General features: G+C 61.5%; 2 protein-coding genes across 15 annotated transcripts in view; one reads left to right on the forward strand and one right to left on the reverse strand.

The window, feature by feature from the left end:
* The window catches only part of NRXN2 (neurexin 2), a 99,970-nt gene extending 96,103 nt beyond the window's left edge, over positions 1-3,867 (forward strand). For 7 of the 13 annotated variants that reach the window (XM_086677026.1, XM_086677027.1, XM_086677031.1 and 4 more), the window contains one exon: positions 3,335-3,867. In XM_086677026.1, the coding sequence (XP_086533152.1) occupies positions 3,335-3,639 (305 nt within the window). In that variant the 3' untranslated portion in view covers positions 3,640-3,867. Of the gene's footprint in view, positions 1-2,752 lie in introns of all 13 variants that reach the window. The other 6 variants (XM_086677022.1, XM_086677023.1, XM_086677024.1 and 3 more) reach the window with 1 other exon arrangement.
* Positions 3,868-8,218: 4,351 nt separating this feature from the next.
* Positions 8,219-16,860, reverse strand: SLC22A12 (solute carrier family 22 member 12). 2 transcript variants are annotated; one of them, XM_086677036.1, is made up of 10 exons: positions 16,104-16,860; positions 15,350-15,453; positions 14,802-14,956; positions 14,558-14,726; positions 11,658-11,781; positions 11,369-11,484; positions 10,473-10,687; positions 9,937-10,045; positions 9,494-9,697; positions 8,219-8,950 (listed from the first exon to the last, which is right to left on the reverse strand). In XM_086677036.1, exons 1-10 carry the CDS (start codon positions 16,503-16,505, stop codon positions 8,887-8,889), a joined length of 1,662 nt encoding a protein of 553 aa, XP_086533162.1. In that variant the 5' UTR covers positions 16,506-16,860; the 3' UTR covers positions 8,219-8,886. The 2 variants fall into 2 exon arrangements, with proteins under 2 accessions (XP_086533162.1, XP_086533163.1); XM_086677037.1 differs by having other exon boundaries at positions 15,350-15,518; positions 16,104-16,198.
* Positions 16,861-18,696: the final 1,836 nt, after the last annotated feature.

Raw genomic sequence — 18,696 nt, forward strand, 5'->3', positions numbered from 1 at the left:
GGAGCTGAATGTGCCCTTTACCCAGGGACCAGGGTGCTGGGCCATCCATGGTGGGTCCCAGGCTCAGGAGGGGATGGGGAGATCAATTATTCATCCATAGGCAGGAGGTCCACAAGAGCCAGACCTTGGCCTCACCCTGGGCCTGGAACCCAATGCCCTAATTTTATAGATGAGGAAGCTGAGAGCTTGACAGATGAGGAAGCCCAGAGCGTGACAGAATCTTGTCCGTGGTCACACAGTAATTAATGACAGAACAGGTCTGTGGCCTCCCAGGTTAACAAGCCAAGAGTCAAACAGATTACTGCAGGCATGGGGAGGATGAATCAGGCCTTTCCAGGCTCCTTGTGAGAACTTGACCCTTCCCTGGTCTCTGAGAGCCACAGAAAGGACTGGAGAGTCCATTTGTTCACCTTGCCTGATGCAGACACCGAGTGACCTTGGGAAGTCCTCCCCACCCCGGGCCTCAGCATCCTCTTCCATACAAAGCTAACTTTGGACGGTCCCAGCTCCACGGAACATGCTTGTCTGCTTTGGGCTCAGTTTTTCAGTGTGGCTGAGCCCCTGGAGGGCCAGGTGCCCTGGGGCTTCACAATGTGGGGTGCAGGTGAGCCCTGGCCCAGGGGGAGATGGGAGCCTGGTGGGAGGAGCAGCCCGGGGAGCTAGGCAAGGCTACGAGTTCAATGGCAAGATCTTGGCTGTGGCAGGCTAGGGTGGCCAAGGACAGCTCTGCCAGATTTTGCCGGAGCTTGGGATCAGAAGGATCAACAGACACAGAGGCTTAGGGGGCAGGGAGCAGGAGAAGAGACGCCAAGATGTGGCAGTGGCACATGGCCGGGCCTGGCTGCAGTGGGGCAGGCAGGGCCTGGGAGTGGAGCCCCCGGGGTGCTTCCTCTGGAGGGGATAGGGGGCTTAGGGCCCGATCTGTGAAAACCACGCCCTGCAGAGACCAGGGAGAAGCACGCAGATGGGGGCAGGGCTTGGGTGTAGGGCGAGCTAGAGAGGAAATCTCCAGCCCCAACCAGGCCCAGAGGTGTCCCTCTAAGAGGAGAGAGCGCTCCCAGACCTAGACTCCAGCTGGATCTACCCCACACCAGTGGGATGCAGTATTTGCCAGAGGGGCAGTGGGCTGATGGGGCTTGTCAAGTTGTTGACCCCGGGTCTGATGGGAATTGTAGTCTGTGCCCACCCCCCCCCCCCCCGGCTCCAAGGGCTAATGGGAGTTGTAGTTCTCACCCTTTGGAGCTGATGGGAATTGCAGTTTATGCCCAGGGTACCACAGTTAAGAGACCTAAGGGAGAAAGGGAGGAGACCTAATCACCGTCCCCCAACCTTCCCGACTAATCCCCACCCCCCACCCCCCCCCCCCCGCCCCGGGCCCTATATTAGCAAGTGCTTCCTTCCCAGATGGCTGTGTATGTATTTTCTTTTCTTTTTTTGCTTTCTTCTTCTTTCCGTTGTTTTATTATTGTTTTAAGAATAATAAGAGGGCCAGAGGCAGTCCAGCCCTGGTCAGGTCCTGGCGGCCCATGGGGGTTCTGGGGAGGGGGAGGGGGGAAGCCAGTGGGGGTCAGAGGTGGAGGGTGAAGAAAGAGCACGTTGGGGAATTAGGGTTAGCGCAGGAGTCGTGTGTTCCTGTCCACCTCCCTCCCTCCCTCCGTCTCTCCTTCCTTCCTTCCCTCCACCCCCCCTCCCCACCTTCCCACCTCCCTGCCTCCACAGGGCTTCTCACACCCTTTCCCAGAGTCCTATGGGACAAGACCCTCCCCCAGCCTGTCTCCTCCTTGCCCACTCTTTCTCATGGACTTTGTCACCTCCCACCTCAGTTTTCTCGTCTTCCCATGGCCAGCCTGCAATTAACCTTCAAAGCTGCTTCCCATGACCATCCCCCCCACGTCCTCTCACCCATGTATCGATTCCTCCATGGCTGCCAGTACCTCCCTTTCCCCCAAGCCCTCCTTCCTCCCATGCTGTCACCAAGTGGTGGTAACAGTTTCCCCAAGCGAGCCTGCACTGTGCGGATCTTAGCTTTGTGTTTAACGAGGGGGAGAGGGCACAAGTGAGGGAGGCGAGAGAGCGTACAGGAGGAAGCAAGATGTCCAGAGGGAGAGAAGAGCGAGGGAGGGAGATGCCAAACAGATAGACAGGAAACGTTGTACGGAAAAGTTGTTTTTTCTTATTTTTTCCGGGAGAACCCGCTTACACAGCTCTGTTTGTAATTTTTTTCTTCATGCTAAAATCACACGGCCTATTTGTTGATGTAAGTTGCCTGAATTCCGTGGTATGCTATCTTCTTTTTTAAAAAACAAAAGAAAAAAAAAAAAAAAAAGCAAAAAAAGAGAAAAATCTAGAAAAAAAAAAAAAACCCTAAAAGATATTGTTGTTAGGTTTGTTTAAATGCTGCTCTTGTATGTGTTTTTAAGCCTTAAACCAGTAGAGTTGTTTTTTTTTTTTTCCGTTTCTTTTCGATTTCCTTTCCTTTCTGTTCCTTTTGGTTTCTTAAGACAAACAAAAGACCAAAACCCAGTGAGCCGCAGAGCCCGTGCGTGGGGTGCCCAGGGCATCCGAGCCGCTGCCCGCTTAAAGCGCAGCGCGCCGGCAGGCTGGCGGGCGGGCCCGGCCCGCTCTAGTCTCCGCCAAAGCCAATTGGAACCGATTTGGGTGTGTGAGGCTGTTGTTTCTCTCTCTGTGCCAGCCGCCTGCGCCCTGGGCCCTCGCTGACACCCTCTCTTCTCTCTTCTCTCTCTTGTTCTAGGAGGAGAGTTAATATTGCCCATTATCACGGAGGACTCCTTAGACCCCCCTCCCGTGGCCACCCGATCCCCCTTCGTGCCCCCACCCCCCACCTTCTATCCCTTCCTCACGGGCGTGGGCGCCACCCAAGACACCTTGCCCCCACCCGCGGCCCGCCGCCCGCCCGCCGGGGGCCCGTGCCAGGCCGAGCAGGACGACAGCGACTGCGAAGAGCCCATCGAGGCCTCGGGCTTTGCGTCCGGGGAGGTCTTTGACTCCAGCCTCCCCCCCACGGACGACGAGGACTTTTACACCACCTTTCCCCTGGTCACGGACCGCACCACCCTCCTCTCGCCCCGCAAACCCGCTCCCCGGCCCCACCTCAGGACAGATGGGGCCACGGGCGCCCCCGGGGTGCTGCTGGCCCCCTCCGCCCCGGCCCCCAACCTGCCCGCGGGCAAAATGAACCACCGAGACCCGCTGCAGCCCTTGCTGGAGAACCCGCCCCTGGGGCCTGGGGCCCCCACGTCCTTCGAGCCGCGGAGGCCCCCGCCCCTGCGCCCGGGCGTGACCTCCGCCCCCGGCTTCCCCCATCTGCCCACAGCCAACCCCACGGGGCCCGGGGAGCGGGGCCCGCCCGGCGCGGTGGAGGTGATCCGGGAGTCCAGCAGCACCACGGGCATGGTGGTGGGCATCGTGGCGGCCGCGGCGCTCTGCATCCTCATCCTCCTCTACGCCATGTACAAGTACCGCAACCGCGACGAGGGCTCCTACCAGGTGGACCAGAGCCGGAACTACATCAGTAACTCGGCCCAGAGCAATGGGGCAGTGGTCAAAGAGAAGGCCCCGGCCGCTCCCAAGACGCCCAGCAAGGCCAAGAAGAACAAAGACAAGGAGTACTACGTGTGAGCCCCGGCACCGCGCCCCACTGCCAGCTGCCCCTCCCGGGACGGCCCCGGGAGGCGGGTGCGGCCCTCTCCCCGCCGGGGGCTCTGGGGACCCGCTCCCTGGCTGCCTCAGACTTCTCTCACGAAGAGGAAACGCAAAAAAAAAAAAAAAAAAAAAAAAAAAAAAAAAAAAAGGAAAAAAAAAGAAAGAAAAGAAAAAGAGGGAAGAAAGAAAGAAAAAAAGAAAGAAGGAAAAAAGAAAAACAGAAAAGGAAACCCCGTGCTCGTCCCCTTCCTCCTGCCGTCGGGTGCGGCGGCACCGTCAGTCCCGGGGCCTGTCTGTCCCTCTCAGCCCTGCGCCTGCCGGGCAGGGCACGTGCTCACAGCCCTGGGTTGATTTATTTTTTTAAGGGGGGGTAGTTTTATTTTGGTGGGGTTGGGCGGGAAGGAAGGCTGGGGGTTTTGTAAAGTGTCCACTCCTCGTCCTGTTTAATTTCCCGCAATTTTTCTTCTGCCCTCTGTCCCTCCTGCCTTCCTTCTCCTCCCAAGCCCTCCGGCCCCCGTCCCAGGCTTGCCGTGTCTCTCGGTCCCCACCCTCCCTCTCTCCACTTCTTTTCTCCTGTGTCTGGTTTCTCCCTTCCTTTCCTACCCTTGGGTTTCCAGAGTCGGTGGGAGAAGGGCGGGCGGGTGGGCCGAGCGGCCCAGCCTTGGGGGTGGGGGTGGGGGCGTGGCGTGGCGGGGCAGTGGGCGTTGCCCCGAGCGCCCCGACTCCGCCCACCAGGAGGAGGCGCTTGCCTGGTGCCGCCCAGGGAAGGGGCCCGGGCCGCCGAAGGCCTGTTCTGTTGTGTGCCGCCGGGCGACGTGCATTGATGGGGAAGCTGCTGGAGGAGCAGGGGTGGGGGGCGGGTGGGAGGGGAAAGGCAAATGCAGATATATATTAAAGACAAATAATCTAGATACCGCGAGCAGCGGCCTGTGGCACCCGTTGGGCGCGGGCACCAGGGAAGAGAGAGAGCGAGGCATCGCCCGCTGACTGCTGGGGTCACTTCTCTGCCCACGGGCTCCCTGCTCCCCCAGTTTTTTTTCTCTCTTTGTTAACAAATGTGTCTGAGTCTTGGAAAACACCCCAACCCCGGAAATGTGTGGGAAAAGAAAACAAAAACTTTCCAAATCCAACGGTCCTGTGCAGTTTTTTTCCGGGTGGGTACCGTTGGGACATTGGTCCTGGCTCTGGCCTGGGGTCTGGGCCCGAATTGTGGCCCATGAGAGCTGGTAAGTAGCCTCCAAAGATTTGGGCCGAGCATGGCTTTGGGCTCCTGGGGGGCGGCTTGTCTTTGTCTCACCCCTATGTCCCTCCTGGCCCCAGGATCGGGCCAGGTAAGCAGCTGGTCTGTGGTCTTGGCTGAGCCCACCCACCTGAGCTCTGGAGGTGATCAGATCACCAGAGGCAAGAGCATCGTGCTGCCTCCTAGTGGCCACTTCGGGCCCACGCCTCTGGGGGCTGCTGGGGTCTTGCTACAGCCCTTGGGGAAGGTGGTGGTGTTCCTGGGTGGCCAGGGCTCCAGTGGCTGAGTGCACATTTGCCCCCAGTTCCGCGCAACTCCAGGGTCTCTGCTTTTTCTGCATCTCTAGGGATTTGGAACCTAATCTCTGCCGCCCCGCCTACCCACCCCCTCCCGGGCCGGTCTACACTGCCCCAGGCTACACTGCTCTCCCGCTGACTGTGGGCAGCTCCTGCAGCTGTAGATAGAAGCAGAGCTTCATCCTAGGGCGTTTGCTCCTTCATGGAGACACTGAACAAGCCCACGGTCCCAAACACGCGGAGAGATGGGTCTGGATTTGAAACTCTTAGGTGAGGGTTAGGTGCCAGCGTCCTCAGGAAAGAGGAGGGTGGATGGTCTTCCTCTCCTAGGTGGCAGTTTGGGATCGCCATGCCGCTGGGCACGTGAGCCCTGACTCAGCCGTGCTTCTGTCACTCAGGTCTCCTCCACTTTCTGCTTGGTGGATCTTGCTCCCCTCTCTTGGTTCTGCTTTCTTGTGCCCTTGGCTCGCCATCGCCCTGGGCCACTTGAAGCTGCTCCCCAAGCTCCCATCCACAGGTGGCTCTGTTGCTGGCCAGCCCATTCTTGCGGCATTTTCCAGTTCGCAAGTCTGGTCCATGGACATCTGCCAGGTCTTTGGGCTTGGTGTCCACAGGAGCCTCACCTCCTCGTCCTTCCTTCCATCCTGGGATGAAGCTTTTTTGTTTCAGGATCCTCCTTACCCTGGGGTGTGCCCCCAGGGGCCTTTGAGAGCCCTGCCCCAGAGTCCTATCACTGGTGGGAGAGCGGGGTTCTCCAGTAGCTGCCCTCCTGAACCAGCCACCTGGGGGGAGGCATGGGCCCTGCTTCTGCCCAGCTGCTCACAGCCCAGGAGCCTGAGGTCAGCTGTAACCCCCTGTGGAAGCCTGCGGGGAGGCCCTGACTTGGGGTGGTCTGGCCAGGACATCCTGTCCCTGTGCTGGCCGTGGCCTTGCGCCCACGTCTTCCGCTGCTGTTCTGTTTGTCCGAGGGATGGAAATTTATCTCAGGTTCCCCCGCCCCATCGTCACTGGCCAAAGAAAACCAAGAGAGGCAGGCAGGAGTTCCTTGGTGTCAAGAAGGGAACGTTCTTCTTCCAGAAATTTCTAGAAATTCTATTTGTCTATTCCAGAAATTCTAAATTTCTATTCCAGAATTTCTAGAAATTCATTCTTATTCTAGAAATTTCTAGAATGGCCCTGAACAGTCTGTCAGAGTAGGGGGCCAGAAAGAAGGACAGTGGAGGAGTTGGAAGGATGGGTCCCAGTCCTGCTCATTGCCATGGGGGTGTAGGACTGGGTGTTTTCTTCTCTTTGTAAGGAGACTAAGAGCTCCTTGTCACTCAAGGGGTTGGTTGTGAGTCAATCTACCATTGACTCAGTTTACCTGTCTGTAAGATATGGTCACTTCAGTCTCAGCTCCTTCGTCTGGGCATCTGATGTTGAACCTATCACCTGGGCCTGAGCTGAGGTCCTTTGGAGTCTGGCTGGCCTGGCATTGACCCTCAGGAGTGTCCAAACAGCATCTGGGGGTGACTGAAATTCCAGGGACCTCGCTCATTGACAGTTGGTTCTATCAGGGATGTACCAGGAGATTCCACCTGGGGAGGAGCAAGGACCGAGCTGGGGAAGAAGCTCGAAGTGGAGTCTAGCTGATCCCTTTGACCTTGAAGACCTGCCCTACCACCCAAACCCCCGGTGGAGGGAACATAAGGTCAGCCAGTCCTGGCACTCTTCGGGAAGGACATCCCTTTCCTGGAGGTGGATATGGAGCCGAAGGAGCCTGCGTTGCCCTCCCCACACACCCTTCTGGGAGAGCTGCAGTCCTGGCTGGAGACAGGAGGATGGCCAAAGTGGGTCCAAAGCCACTTTCCTGTCCCCACTGCTAGAGGCCTCTACTTCCATGGGGCGAATGAGACTGTGAGACTGTTGACCACTTCCTTCCCACGCCCGGTTTCCTGGGCTCTTCCCTTGCAAGTGTCCCTGCAGCCTCGGGGGGCAGGTGCTCTCTGTGGTGAGCAGTAAATTGGGGGCTCCCAAGTGAAGACTGCTTGAGTGGAGCACCCATCTAGAAGGCAGGCCTGGGACTGCTGTGAAGGGAGACCCCTCTCCCTTTGCAGGGCACCCACTCTGCCACGGGGATGACGCTCACCCCCAGCTGCCCCAGAGGGGCCGGGTCCCGGACCCTCCCAGCTTCCAGATCCTGTTGAGTGAGGGGAGACATGTTGGAAGCAGGTCGGCCCTGGGTCCTAGAAGACCGTGACCGCCTGGAAGGGCCAGGAGCAAGGCTGCTCTGAACGTGGGCAGAGGGACAGCTCTGACCACTTGGTGAACTGGAGGACACCCTAGCAGGGAGGAGGAGCCATCTCTCACCAGTCCTGGGTTCTCTCTTCTGGAAGCTTCTGGACACCAGCGGGTCCCAAGAATGCTGAGCAATGGTAAGGAAGTAGCTGGGGCTCAGCTGGGCAGCAGGCAGACAGGACGGAAAGTTCAGGGCAGGCTGGGACAACCTTGCCTTTGGGCATCTTAACAAACATGATCCCCACCCCTGTCCCCTTTGTCTTTGTGTGTGTGTCGGGGGGGGGGGGGATTCTTCACTGAGGGGTGGCCACAGGCAGAAAGCTAAAAGACACGATCCCCCCCCCCCAAAGAGGCCCGAGGCTATGCTGACAAGACCAGGCCAGGGAGTACTTCTGTCTCCCAAAGGTCTCGAGGCCTGAGGGCAGGCTGAGGGGGTCGTAGCCAAGGTTGGGCTCTGGACCTGGGCCTGACTCTTGATTCGGTCCCTCCTAGCTGCCCATCATGGGCAATCGGTTTCTCCAAGCCTTACTTTCCCATCTGTAAAATGGGGCATCTTCCTCGACGGGCTCGGGAAGAGATGAGATGATGCCATGAGATGCCCAGGACGGTGCCTAGCCCACAACACAGGCAGGAAAGGGCAGATAGGCTGGCCTGGGAAAGGGCCAGCCCCCAGAGGAGCTCCCCAGAACTCTCCTCTGCCCCACCCCCACCTGTGGCTCTTCACTGGAGTCAGGGAGGGGCAGTCATTTGATCCTTTATTCACTCTTTTGTCGCCTCCCCCCCAACGCCCCTCCTGCCAGGCTTTGTGTGGGGGCCGGGTCAGATCAGGGGGCAAGGGGGCCACTCCAATCCTCTGGGAACTCATAGCTGGCAGGGTGGGAGACAGGTGCGTGGCTGTGGGTAAGGGTTTCACTATGGCTTCGGGCTGCACCCCTGGAAGGAGGCGGTTGCCCTGAGTCTGGGAAGCTGAAGAGGAGTTTGGTAGGTAGAGAAGGGGCAGGGCAGGATTGGTCCCGTGGCTGGAGTGTGCAGAGGGGTGACCGGGGGCCAGAGCTGCCCTTTGGGTACAACTGAGGAGCTGAGACTTGTGTGGAGATCTCGGGGTAGTGCGATGAGTTTGGGACGTTTTGACCTTGGATGATGGTGGCCTCTAAGCTCGGTTGGGGGGAGGGCTGCGGTGAGGGGAGGGGGGAACAGTGGACAGCTGGGGGCCGTGAGCAGTGAGGAGGGGAGCACGGGGTAGACAGGGTCCTGCTGGTCCTTGATCCTTTTCGAAGTCACAAGGGAGGGTCCAGTGGGGTGCCCGGGGCCGCCCCTGGACCCTCTGGAAATGGTGGCCTTTGTCGTCCTGCCTTCTCCGAAGGAGAGAGGGTGCTTCTCCCAATGTCCCATCGCAGAATGCCCGGGAGCTTAAAAGTGTGTGGATTTCAAGACAGTGCGCCCTGGGGGGCTGTGTGTCGCTTTCCTCACTGCCCTGTTCAGACATGAAAGACAAGAGGGGTGTGGCTCGTGCGTGCAGAGTGACCTCTGACCCCTGAACTGGGTCTCAGGAGGTACCACTGCCCTGCTCTTGGGGGCCCAGGAATGGGCACGTGCTGGGAAGCGGGGGGGGGGGGGGGGGGGCGGGGGGGGGGGAGGGGGGCAGTGACAGCCTGCCAGCCGTCTAGGGGCTTTCGTGGTAGAATTTGGGGCCGGTGAGCACCCCTCCTCCCCCAGCAACGCCCATCACACCCTCGGCCCGTCCTTCTTAACAAATGACTACACTCTCCCTTCCCCTCGACGCCTCTGAAGGTGGCCCCGAGGGTGGCCCAGCCTCCGGCCCAGAGCAGGAGACGAACTCCACACTGTCAGCCAGGAGCCCCGGCCCTTGGTCTCCGCTCTCCCAAAGATGTGCTGTTTGACTCTGGGCCAATCCCGTCCCTTTCTGTGCCTCTGCTTCTCTCTCTGCCCAGTGACGGGGTGGGGGCGGGGGGCAGGGGGAAACGGAGAGGGCGGGCCCCGGACCGAGCTCACTCACTGGTTCTGCACATCTTGAACCGTGTCGGGCAGCGGCAGGCTCTGTGTCTCGGGCAGCAACAATGCAGCCAAGCCGCTCAGCACCGGCACCGCCCCGTAGACCAGCAGCGGCAGTGAGCGGCCGTGTGCACCCAGCAGCCGCACCAGAGGCCCCAGGATAGCTCCGGCGCGGGCTGCCATCTGGCCCAGGCCCACCGCTGTCATCCTGCAGTCCCGGAAACACCCATGAGGGCCTCCCAGCCCGGCCCAGCCCCACTCTGTCCAGGGAGGCACAGTGGTTCAGGCGGGCGGGTGGGGGGCGGGGGGAACGGAATGCACCTGCTCAGCCCTGAGACCACATGGGAGGGGGATGGCGGCAGGAACATCCGGGGCTGGGGAAGGCCACCCCCACCCTGCCCTCGCAGCCCAGGGTGACCCCTTCTTCGGGCCTGGGCGTAGCCTCACCTGAGCACGGTGGGGAAGAGCTCACCAGTGTAGATGCTGACGCAGGTGAAGGCGGCCCCCAGGCCCCCGAGCCCCAGCACGGCCAGGGATGAACGCAGGGCCCCCAACTCTGTGGACAGGGAAGGGGGCAGTGAGGTTGGTGGCGGGGCTCCGAGGTCAGATGGGGGCCGGACTTCTCCCTGACCTCCCAAATGTCTATGACTCCCCTCCCTCTGGGTGTCCCCCACAACGCACACACGCACCACATCCTAGGTGACACCGTGGTTCCGTTCGCTGCCCCCCAAACTGCTGCCCAACCCGATAACCCTGAGCCAGACCCTGGGAGTCCTCCTTGGCCCCCTGCTCCCTCCCCTCCCCCTGCAGGACGCCACCCCCTCCACTCCATCCCTGTTCCTGCTGCCTGGGGCGGGTGTCACCATCTGTCCCAGATGCCCCAGCAGCCTCCTTCCCCACTGGGCCAGCACCCTCTGAGGAGGGGGCAGGGGCCCCTGTCCCTGGCTCAGCACCCCGAGGTAGGGAAGCCTCTGGCCGCTCACCGTGGGGCACCAGCATATTGGCCAAGACGCAGAGCCCCGCCAGCACCAGGGACGCCACCTGAGTGGACCTGCGGCCCAGGCGGTTCAGCAGCAGCAGGGTGCCGATCTTGGCCGGGATGTCCACGACCCCAATGAGGACCTGGAGCAGGAAGATGTCGCTGCCCAGGGCCTGCAGGTCTAGGGCCAGGCCGTAGAAGGTGAAGCCGAAGGCGAACCTGCGGGCGGGGCGGGGCGGGTGGGGTCAGGCTGGGGCGGGGGCTGCTCCTTTGCTGGTCGGTCCTCAGACCCGCCTCCAGCCTCCCCCTGCAGGCTCGGCATAGTGGAGGGCTGGTCTCTGTGTACCACCTGGCCCCAGGCCTCCCCCCTCCCCCAGTGCCACCCCTCGGTAGGTTTGGCCAATGGGAGCCGCTGGTGAGGGGCTGGAGGTGCAGGGGGTGGGGTGGGGTGGGGGAGAGGCCAGGGTTTGCCTTCCTCCCTCCCTCTGGGCATCCTGTGTCCTTGCTGGGTGACACTGGCTCCCCGGGCTCTGATAATACTGGGGTGGGTGTGCCTTCTCGCCTCGCTTATTCTCGAATGGCCTCCTCGGCCTGCTGGGCAGCTCAGCTCTCCCAGCGCCTTTGCTGTGAATCTTCCTCCTTAGGGGTCTCTGCCATCCCCTCTCCCCAGCCTGACCCCACCTGGCCTTGGCTGCTTCCTTTGGGAGCCTGACTACTAGCAGGGGAGTGGGGGGGTGGGGAATGGAATGCTTCAGGCCTGGTCCTGGAGGCGGGAGCAAGAGGCGAGTCCGTAGAGGTCCCCTGCCTGGATGCCAGTCAGGGCCTGACCCCAGGTTCCCGGCTGCCCAAGGCAGGCCCGAGGCAGAGGCTGGGGCCCCGGGTGGGTGAAGGGGCCTCTACCAGCACAGAGTGGAGACACAGGTCCGGAGGCCCAGTCCGGGTGTGCAAAGCAGGGCAGCCGGGCTGGCAGGAGCCTGGCTCGCACTCAGCTCCTCCCGCATGGCTGACAGCAAGGCCTGCAGGGGTGGGGTGGGGTGGGGCGGGGCGGGAGGGGAGTCACTGTCAGCATTGGGAGCACCGGACAGGTCCTCCTCCTTGAGACCCTCACCCTCCCAGGGGCCTGTGCAGGGGCAGGGAGAGGGTCTGAAGGCTGAGCCCTGGGGGAGCGCCCCGCCCCGCCCCGCCTCACCTCTGCAGTCAGTGTGTCCTCCACTGCCCTCTTCCCGTTGATGGCAGCCACCTTCTGTAGCTCCCGCAGGCCCTGCTCCAGCTTGCCCTTGATGAGGAGCCATCGGGCAGACTCCGCCAGCCACCTGCAGGGGGTCAAGGGCGGAGGGTGGGTGGGTGCGGCCTGTGGCCCCAGGCTGCGTGAGCCTTACTGCCCTTCTGTCTCCCTCTGCCCAGGAGGGTGGCCTCACTGGTGCCCATAGGCCCCAGGCTCAGGGACGCCACACCACCTGGCGCCCTCCTTCCCCCGCAGGCCACCTTTTCTGTCTTTTTCCTTCTCTTCCTCGGACTGGGGTTGGGAGTCCATATCCTCCCCTTCCAGCCTCCCTCCCGACCCTGTGGCCCTTCCCTGGCCACCTCCCCCACCCCGGGAACCAGGCCTGGGTGAGCCTGTCTGCAGTGAGGACTGTAGTCTTGCAAGCCCGCCACAAGCCGCAAGCCCCCTGGGGTCCCCCACCTCTCACCAGGGAGGCCAGGCACCTGCCCGATGTCACATCCGTGGCCTTCCTGTTCACCCCCGAGGCTGCGCCTTCCTGCCTCAGCTGGCTCCTCCCCAGCTTCCCACCCAACCGGGGGCTCAGGCCTGGGGCAGGGTCTTTGGTCCTGGCGTCGCCAGCCCCCTCCACCTGCACCCAGGCGGCCACCAAGTCCTGTCACCACCAGCAGCACCGCTTGCGCCTGACCCGCCCCCCTGCCCTTGTCTCGCCTGTGGCCCGGTCGCCCACGTCAGGACAACACTTGCTGTCTCCTGGATGCCAGCTGGCCCCACGCATCCCGGCTCCACGCCCCGATGCCAGGGCCCAGCTCCTAACCCTAACCTTGCCCCCACACCCCTCGACATCGGCCCAGATCCCTTGCGCTGGCCCAGCCCACCGAGGCCCCAGTCACGCCCACCATTCCATCCTGGCTCCTGTCTCCAGGCCTCTGCTCAGGCAGGCCCCCCAGCCAGGCACGCTTTCCCCTGGGAGCAGCAGCCAGGCGTGGGGTCACCTGCTCCGCATGCACGGGGCCCGAAGGTCCTCCGGGGTTAGAACAGGGGAGAGAAGGGGGGCTCGAGGCATACTTTCGAGGTAGAGTTGACAAGATCCAGTGACCTGCTGGACTTAGGGTGGGGCGGGGAGGTCAGTGAGGGACAGGGAGGTGACGTGGTGTCTCTAACTCTGGGACCCGGCGGATGGGGGCTGCTATCCCCCCCACCCTTGCTGGGGAAGCCTTGGGAAAGAGCAGGTGCGAGAAGATGTTCACGTTTGTGAATCCGAGACATCAGTCATGGCGATGTCACACGGAGGGTTGGAAACGGGAGGCTGGAGTCTGGGGAGGGGCAGGTCTGGAGAGGGGATTCAGGGTTTGCAGCATGTGGCACAGGGGACACAGGTTAGGTCGCCTGGAAGAGGGCACCCCTCCTCCGATTCAGGGGCCAAGAACAGTGGGGGCAGAGCCGGGGCGCCAGGGCCGTCGTGGGTGAAGCCTGGTGGTCGGGCGGGTTCGAGGAGACGGGGAGGGGGGTGGGGCCGGCATAGGCAGACAACCTGTCATGGAGAGAAATGGGTTTCGAAGAGAAGCAGAGAAGCTGGTGGGAGTTCGCGGGCCATGGGCTCCCGCCCTCAGATGGTCCCCCTCTTATTCGTCAAGCCATCACGTGTGGGGTGTCTTGCCAGCTCCCCGCGGGGCAGTGTGCCTGTTTCGCTGTCGTCAGCCCCGCATCGGCCAGTGCCCTGCCCCTGGTGGGCACCCGGTAGCTGTTTGCTGAAGTCATGACGTGGTGGGTGACACACGATTGTGGGCACGTGCACGGCACCTGGGTGGGCACGTCTGTCAGGAAAAGTGAGGCTCTACCCTGTGAGCCAGCGTCAGCCTCAGAGAGCCAGGAAGGGGGCCCCGGAATCTGCATCGTTGACCCTTGCCCTCTACCCTCCAGCCTCCGCTCCGTTGGTCCCGGGGGTCAAACAGCCACCCGTCAGCCGGAATGGCTTCCTCTCAGGGCCAGTGCAGGAAGCGTGACTGTCTCCTGCTCTGCAGAGTGACTGCAAATTAGCTGCCCAGGGCTCCATCTTAAGAGCGTGTCTGCTCCAATCAGTGGGGCTTGGAGAGATCTGTAAAGTCAGCCCTCCTCCCGGTGCCAGTGCCCCGTCCTCCCCTGGGCTTCTGCTGGACTTCTTTCTGCAGGGGCCACGATGGCCAACCAAAAACCCAGAGTTGCTGGGTCTGTGTGTGAATGAGCCGGGCTCAGCCCTGTCCCAAAGGACATCCATTCATCCATCTATCCAGATATCCATCCAACAAATATTTCCCATACACCTACTATGTCCCGGGAGTTTGGCAAGAGCCATGGCTGATTTATTTCAGGGCAGCACAGACACTTCCTAACTTCTCTAATATGTCAGCCCTGTGTGGGGGGCTGGGGGTCCCCTCTGACCACTGGGTCTTGGTCCCTGCTCTTTAGTAAAATGTCAGTACATAAGGCTGACTGGGGCTGTGTCCTAGGAGCGGGGTGTGTGTGTGTGTTGTATTTGTGTCTCACCCCTCAGCCTGGCCTAGTGCCTCGGCTCAGAAAATGTGCCACATGCCAAGGCAAGCAAGGAGTCAAGAGGGAAAAGGCCTAGAGATGATGGGAAGGAAGAGGGGAGGGGGGAGGATGAGTGCAGGGGGAGGAGGCACCGGGAGGAACAAGGAAGGGAGAAGCGTCTCCGGCGCCGGAGCCCCAGGCCGGGGTGGGTGAGCACCGTGGGCCTGTGGCCGCCAGCTGTGCCGGGCCCGTGGCTCCCCTCCGGCTGGGCTCCCTTGGCCTCCTGCGCCCCTCGTCCCTGCCCCCAGGGTGGAGGGTAGGCAGGGCCTTCTCTGAGGAGGGGGGACGGCACCCACCAGGAATACACAAAGCAGAGGAAGAAGGGGGCGGAGACAACCAGCTGCAGCAGGGCCCAGTCACGCACACCGTAGGCCACTGTGGCCATCAGGACCTGGCCGAAGCTGAAGCCCAGGGAGTTCAAAGTCATCACCAAGGCTCGGGCACGCGTGGACGTCCACTCCATCACTGCAAGGAGACCGCAAGGGTCAGCCTGGGAGCCTACACGAGCCTCCCTCGCCCTGCCCGGGTCAGGTGACCTACGGAGAGTGCAAGTGTTCATCATGACGCCCGCCACGGCCAAGGCCACCAGGAAGCGAAACAGGCAGTACACCGGGAAGGTGGGGGCGAAGGCGGCCGCCGTGCCCGACACGGCCATCTGAAGGTAGTTCCAGGTCAGCACCAGCCTGCGCCCAAACCTGCGGGCACACAAACGGGCAGGCGGTGGCCGGGTCCACGGGGCGCCATGGCACTGGCCACGGGGGTCTGAGCAGAGGTCACGGTGACTCTTGGGTCCAGACCCGAGTTATCCCCCCCCCCCCACGCCCAGGTGGCGGCCCCGGGCAGAGAACGAGCTCCCCGTCAGCAGGAGCGCTCAACAACAGCTTTTAGCGGTTTTAGGCAGATTTTAGCGGTAAGTGTTTTGTAGGAGTGACGACCCTCTACGACCCCAGAAACAAAGGCCTAGAGCAGGTACAGGGCTTCCTCAGTGGCAGAGCCGGAAGGCATCAGGGGAGAGACACACGGAGATGGGAGCACAGAGGCGTGAGGAAAAAGGGGCTTCTAGAACTGGGGGGGGAGGGGGTACTCACCTGTCGGAGACTTGGCCAAACACGGCAGCTCCCACCAGGATCCCCGACAGGTAGATGGACTGGGCCATGGGCTTCAGGGCGTGGGAGTCGCACACAAGGTCCCACTGGCGGGAGAGGAGTGGGGAGCTGAGCCCAGACAAGCAGGGGCAGAGGCGTAGGACGGGAAGGCCTGAGGGAACCAGGTGTGGGTGGATGGCCCGGTGACCTCTAGGGTGGTGGGGCAGGGCTAAGCCTCCCCACATCACCCTCTGGTCCAGGGTCAAGTTCTCTCTGGCCTCATCTCTCCCCTGCCTCACCCGGTTTGCAACGCCAGCCGGAGTTGGCGTCACCTCCCGATTCCCCCGGGGCCGCTCCCTTCTAGAGAGAGGCCCCTTCCCCTGGCCGGGGTGGGGGCCCCCTCCCACTCGCTCGCGTTTGCCTGATGCCCCCCCCTCCCCGGGGTCTGAGAACTGGGGTCACGGTGGAGGAAGCTGCCCGAGTCACAGCTAATCAGCGGCAGCGGGGCTGGCCTGGCGGTCACGGGCAGCACCCACTCTTCCACGAGCCAGGGGCCAGTGTCTGTCTGTAGGCTGGGTCCTGCCGCCCACTCCCCTGTAGGGCAGGTGCGGGAGGAGGGCACCGGTGGCAGGTGAGGAGGCTTGCAGAGGACAGGTCCCTCCCAGGACTGGGCCGTGCTGAGTCCAGTCAAGTGTGAGCTCTGCCCTCGGCCTCTAAGGTGCCAGGACTTGGGGAGGGTATCAGGGGAGGCCCTTACCTTGGCCACGATGGTGGAGGTGAAGGTGCTGCGGTCGTAGACCCAGCCGTCCACGCACGGCTCCGTGGCCGCCTCGCTCCAGTTGGTGGCCGTGCCGTTGGGGTCCAGGAGCTGCCACTGGGGTTGGCGGAAGCGGCGACACCGGTGGGGCTCGTGGTTGGGGCCCGGGGGGATGGAGACGGTCAGGAGGTCCTTGGGGCCCAGGGCCCCGGGGACACCGGCCTCGGCGGTGCTGTTGTCCAGGAGGGGCACCCAGCAGCGGTGGTTGGGCACGGCGGCCGAGAAGTTCTCCATCATGCTCTGAGTGGTGAGCCACATGATAGGGACCACCAGAGCCACCATCTGGAGAACCTGGAACCTGCCCAGGCCGCCCACTTGATCCAGGAGCTCAGAAAACGCCATGGAGCCCGCCGAGGGGGCCCAGGGGAGGTGCCCACTTCACAGAAGCTGGCCCAGGGCAAAGGGGCCAAGGCCGGTGACCTGCTTCCCCCACAGCAGCACCTGCTTCGTCAGCTGAGAAGCCTGGAGCATGGCAGTGGCCTCCGGCCTCGCTCCCCCTGGGCCAGGACTCTCCGGGCGCCCGCCCAGCAAATGTCACTCAGGGTGCCTCCGACTCGGACCAGGGGTTGCTAGGTGTGACCCCTGAGCCACCAGCATCCTTCCGGAGACGTAGCTGGCCCTGGACCTCCAGGAGGAGCTGAATAAAGGAAGCGGGGAAAGTGGAGACCGAAGTCACCCAGACTGGAATAAAACACTGACCAGGTGACCCTTACGGAATAGGCGTTAAGGCTTGGTCGAAGTTTAACCCAACTGTGACGTAGGCTGCTGCCTGCCCTCCACACCCCTGCCTGCCTCAAAAGGCAGGGACCTTACTGATCCTGGGACTGGCAGGAGCTGGAGCGACATCCTGTGGGCTGCTGGGACCTGTGTGTGTGTGTGTGTGTCCCAAGTTATGGGCAGCCATCTGAACCCACACCTCCCAGCCTGTGTGGCCCAGCACCACCCCCCCCCCCGTCATCTGCTGCCATTGATGCGCCCAAGCTTCTTCTGCTGTCACCCTCTCCGAGCCCTCGCAAGGTCTCCCCAACATCACCAGACACCTGTGTATGATGTGTAGGAACAATGACAGTGACCTAACCGTTTCTTCTGTGCTTTGGGGCACGAGGCCACCCATTTTAGGGGTAACTCCCGCCCCATTGCCTTTTGTCTCGCCCACTCTCCCCCTGCCCATCCACTGGCGTCTGTGCCCCCCATCCCGAGGACGCCCTGTGCCAGCTCCGCGGGCTCCTAGCCTTGCTCCCGTCCTGGCTGGTGCTCCCAGCCTGGAATGCCACATCCTGAACGTACCACAAGGGCCTTCTCCTCCAGGGAGCTCTGCTTGCTTATTCTTGCCTCCCTCCTGGGCCCTAAGTCTCAAGTCCAGCCAGTTGCCGGAGGGCAGGAACCCTTCTTTGGAGCATCTTTGGGACCAGCACGTGTTTGGACAGCTAAAGCAGCCTCCGTAAAGACTTGCTCCCGCTGGTTTTTTTTTTTGTTTTTTTGTTTTTTTTTTTTTAACGTTTATTTATTTTTTTTGGGACAGAGAGAGACAGAGCATGAACGGCGGAGGGGCAGAGAGAGAGGGAGACACAGAATCAGAAACCGACTGCGCCACCCAGGCGCCCCAGCTCCCGCTGGTTTTAAAGGCAGCTTCTCAGGGGCGCCTGGGTGGCTCAGCCGGTGAAGCGTCCCGACTTCGGCTCAGGTCATGATCTCACAGTTGGTGAGTTCGAGCCCCGCGTCGGGCTCTGTGCGGACAGCTCGGAGCCTGGAGCCTGCTTCGGATTCCGTGTCTCCTTCTCTCTCTGCCCCTCTGCTCATACTCTGTCTCTCTCTCTCTCAAAAATACATAAACACCAAAAAAAAAAGAAAAGCCCCCTCTTTGGCCCCCACCTCTTTTCCTGCTCCTCTTTTTTTTTTTTTTTTTTTTTTTTTTCAACGTTTATTTATTTTTTTGGGACAGAGAGAGACAGAGCATGAACGGGGGAGGGGCAGAGAGAGAGGGAGACACAGAATCGGAAACAGGCTCCAGGCTCCGAGCCATCAGCCCAGAGTCTGACGCGGGGATCGAACTCACGGACCGCGAGATCGTGACCTGGCTGAAGTCGGACGCCCAACCGACTGCGCCACCCAGGCGCCCCTTCCTGCTCCTCTTTAGGTACAAGACCCCAAAAGCATTATTGCCATTCGCCTCCAATTCCTCCTTCTTTTTTGGATTGATTCCCATCAAGTTTTTGTCCCTGTCACGCCCCGGTCCCCAGTGACCTTGCTGCGGCTGCGTTCGGTGACATTTTCAGGGCTCCTCTTACTTGAGCCATCTCAGCCGCTGGCCCTTCTCCCTCCGGGCCGCCACTCTCCCCACACGCTTCTGTCTCCTTTGCTGGCCCCTTCTCTTCTCCCCACACTCTGTGTCCTTGTTCCTCTTCTTAAAAATTTTTTTAACATTTATTTTTGAGAGACAGAGCGTGAGCAGGGGACGGGCAGAGAGAGAGGGAGACGCAGAATCCGAAGCAAGCTCCAGGCTCCGAGGTGTCAGCCCGACGCGAGGCTCGAA

This window comes from Puma concolor, chromosome D1 (assembly GCF_028749965.1).
Source record: "Puma concolor isolate L17-30 chromosome D1, mPumCon1.1.hap2, whole genome shotgun sequence".
In the NCBI taxonomy this organism is placed as follows: Eukaryota; Metazoa; Chordata; class Mammalia; order Carnivora; family Felidae; genus Puma; species Puma concolor.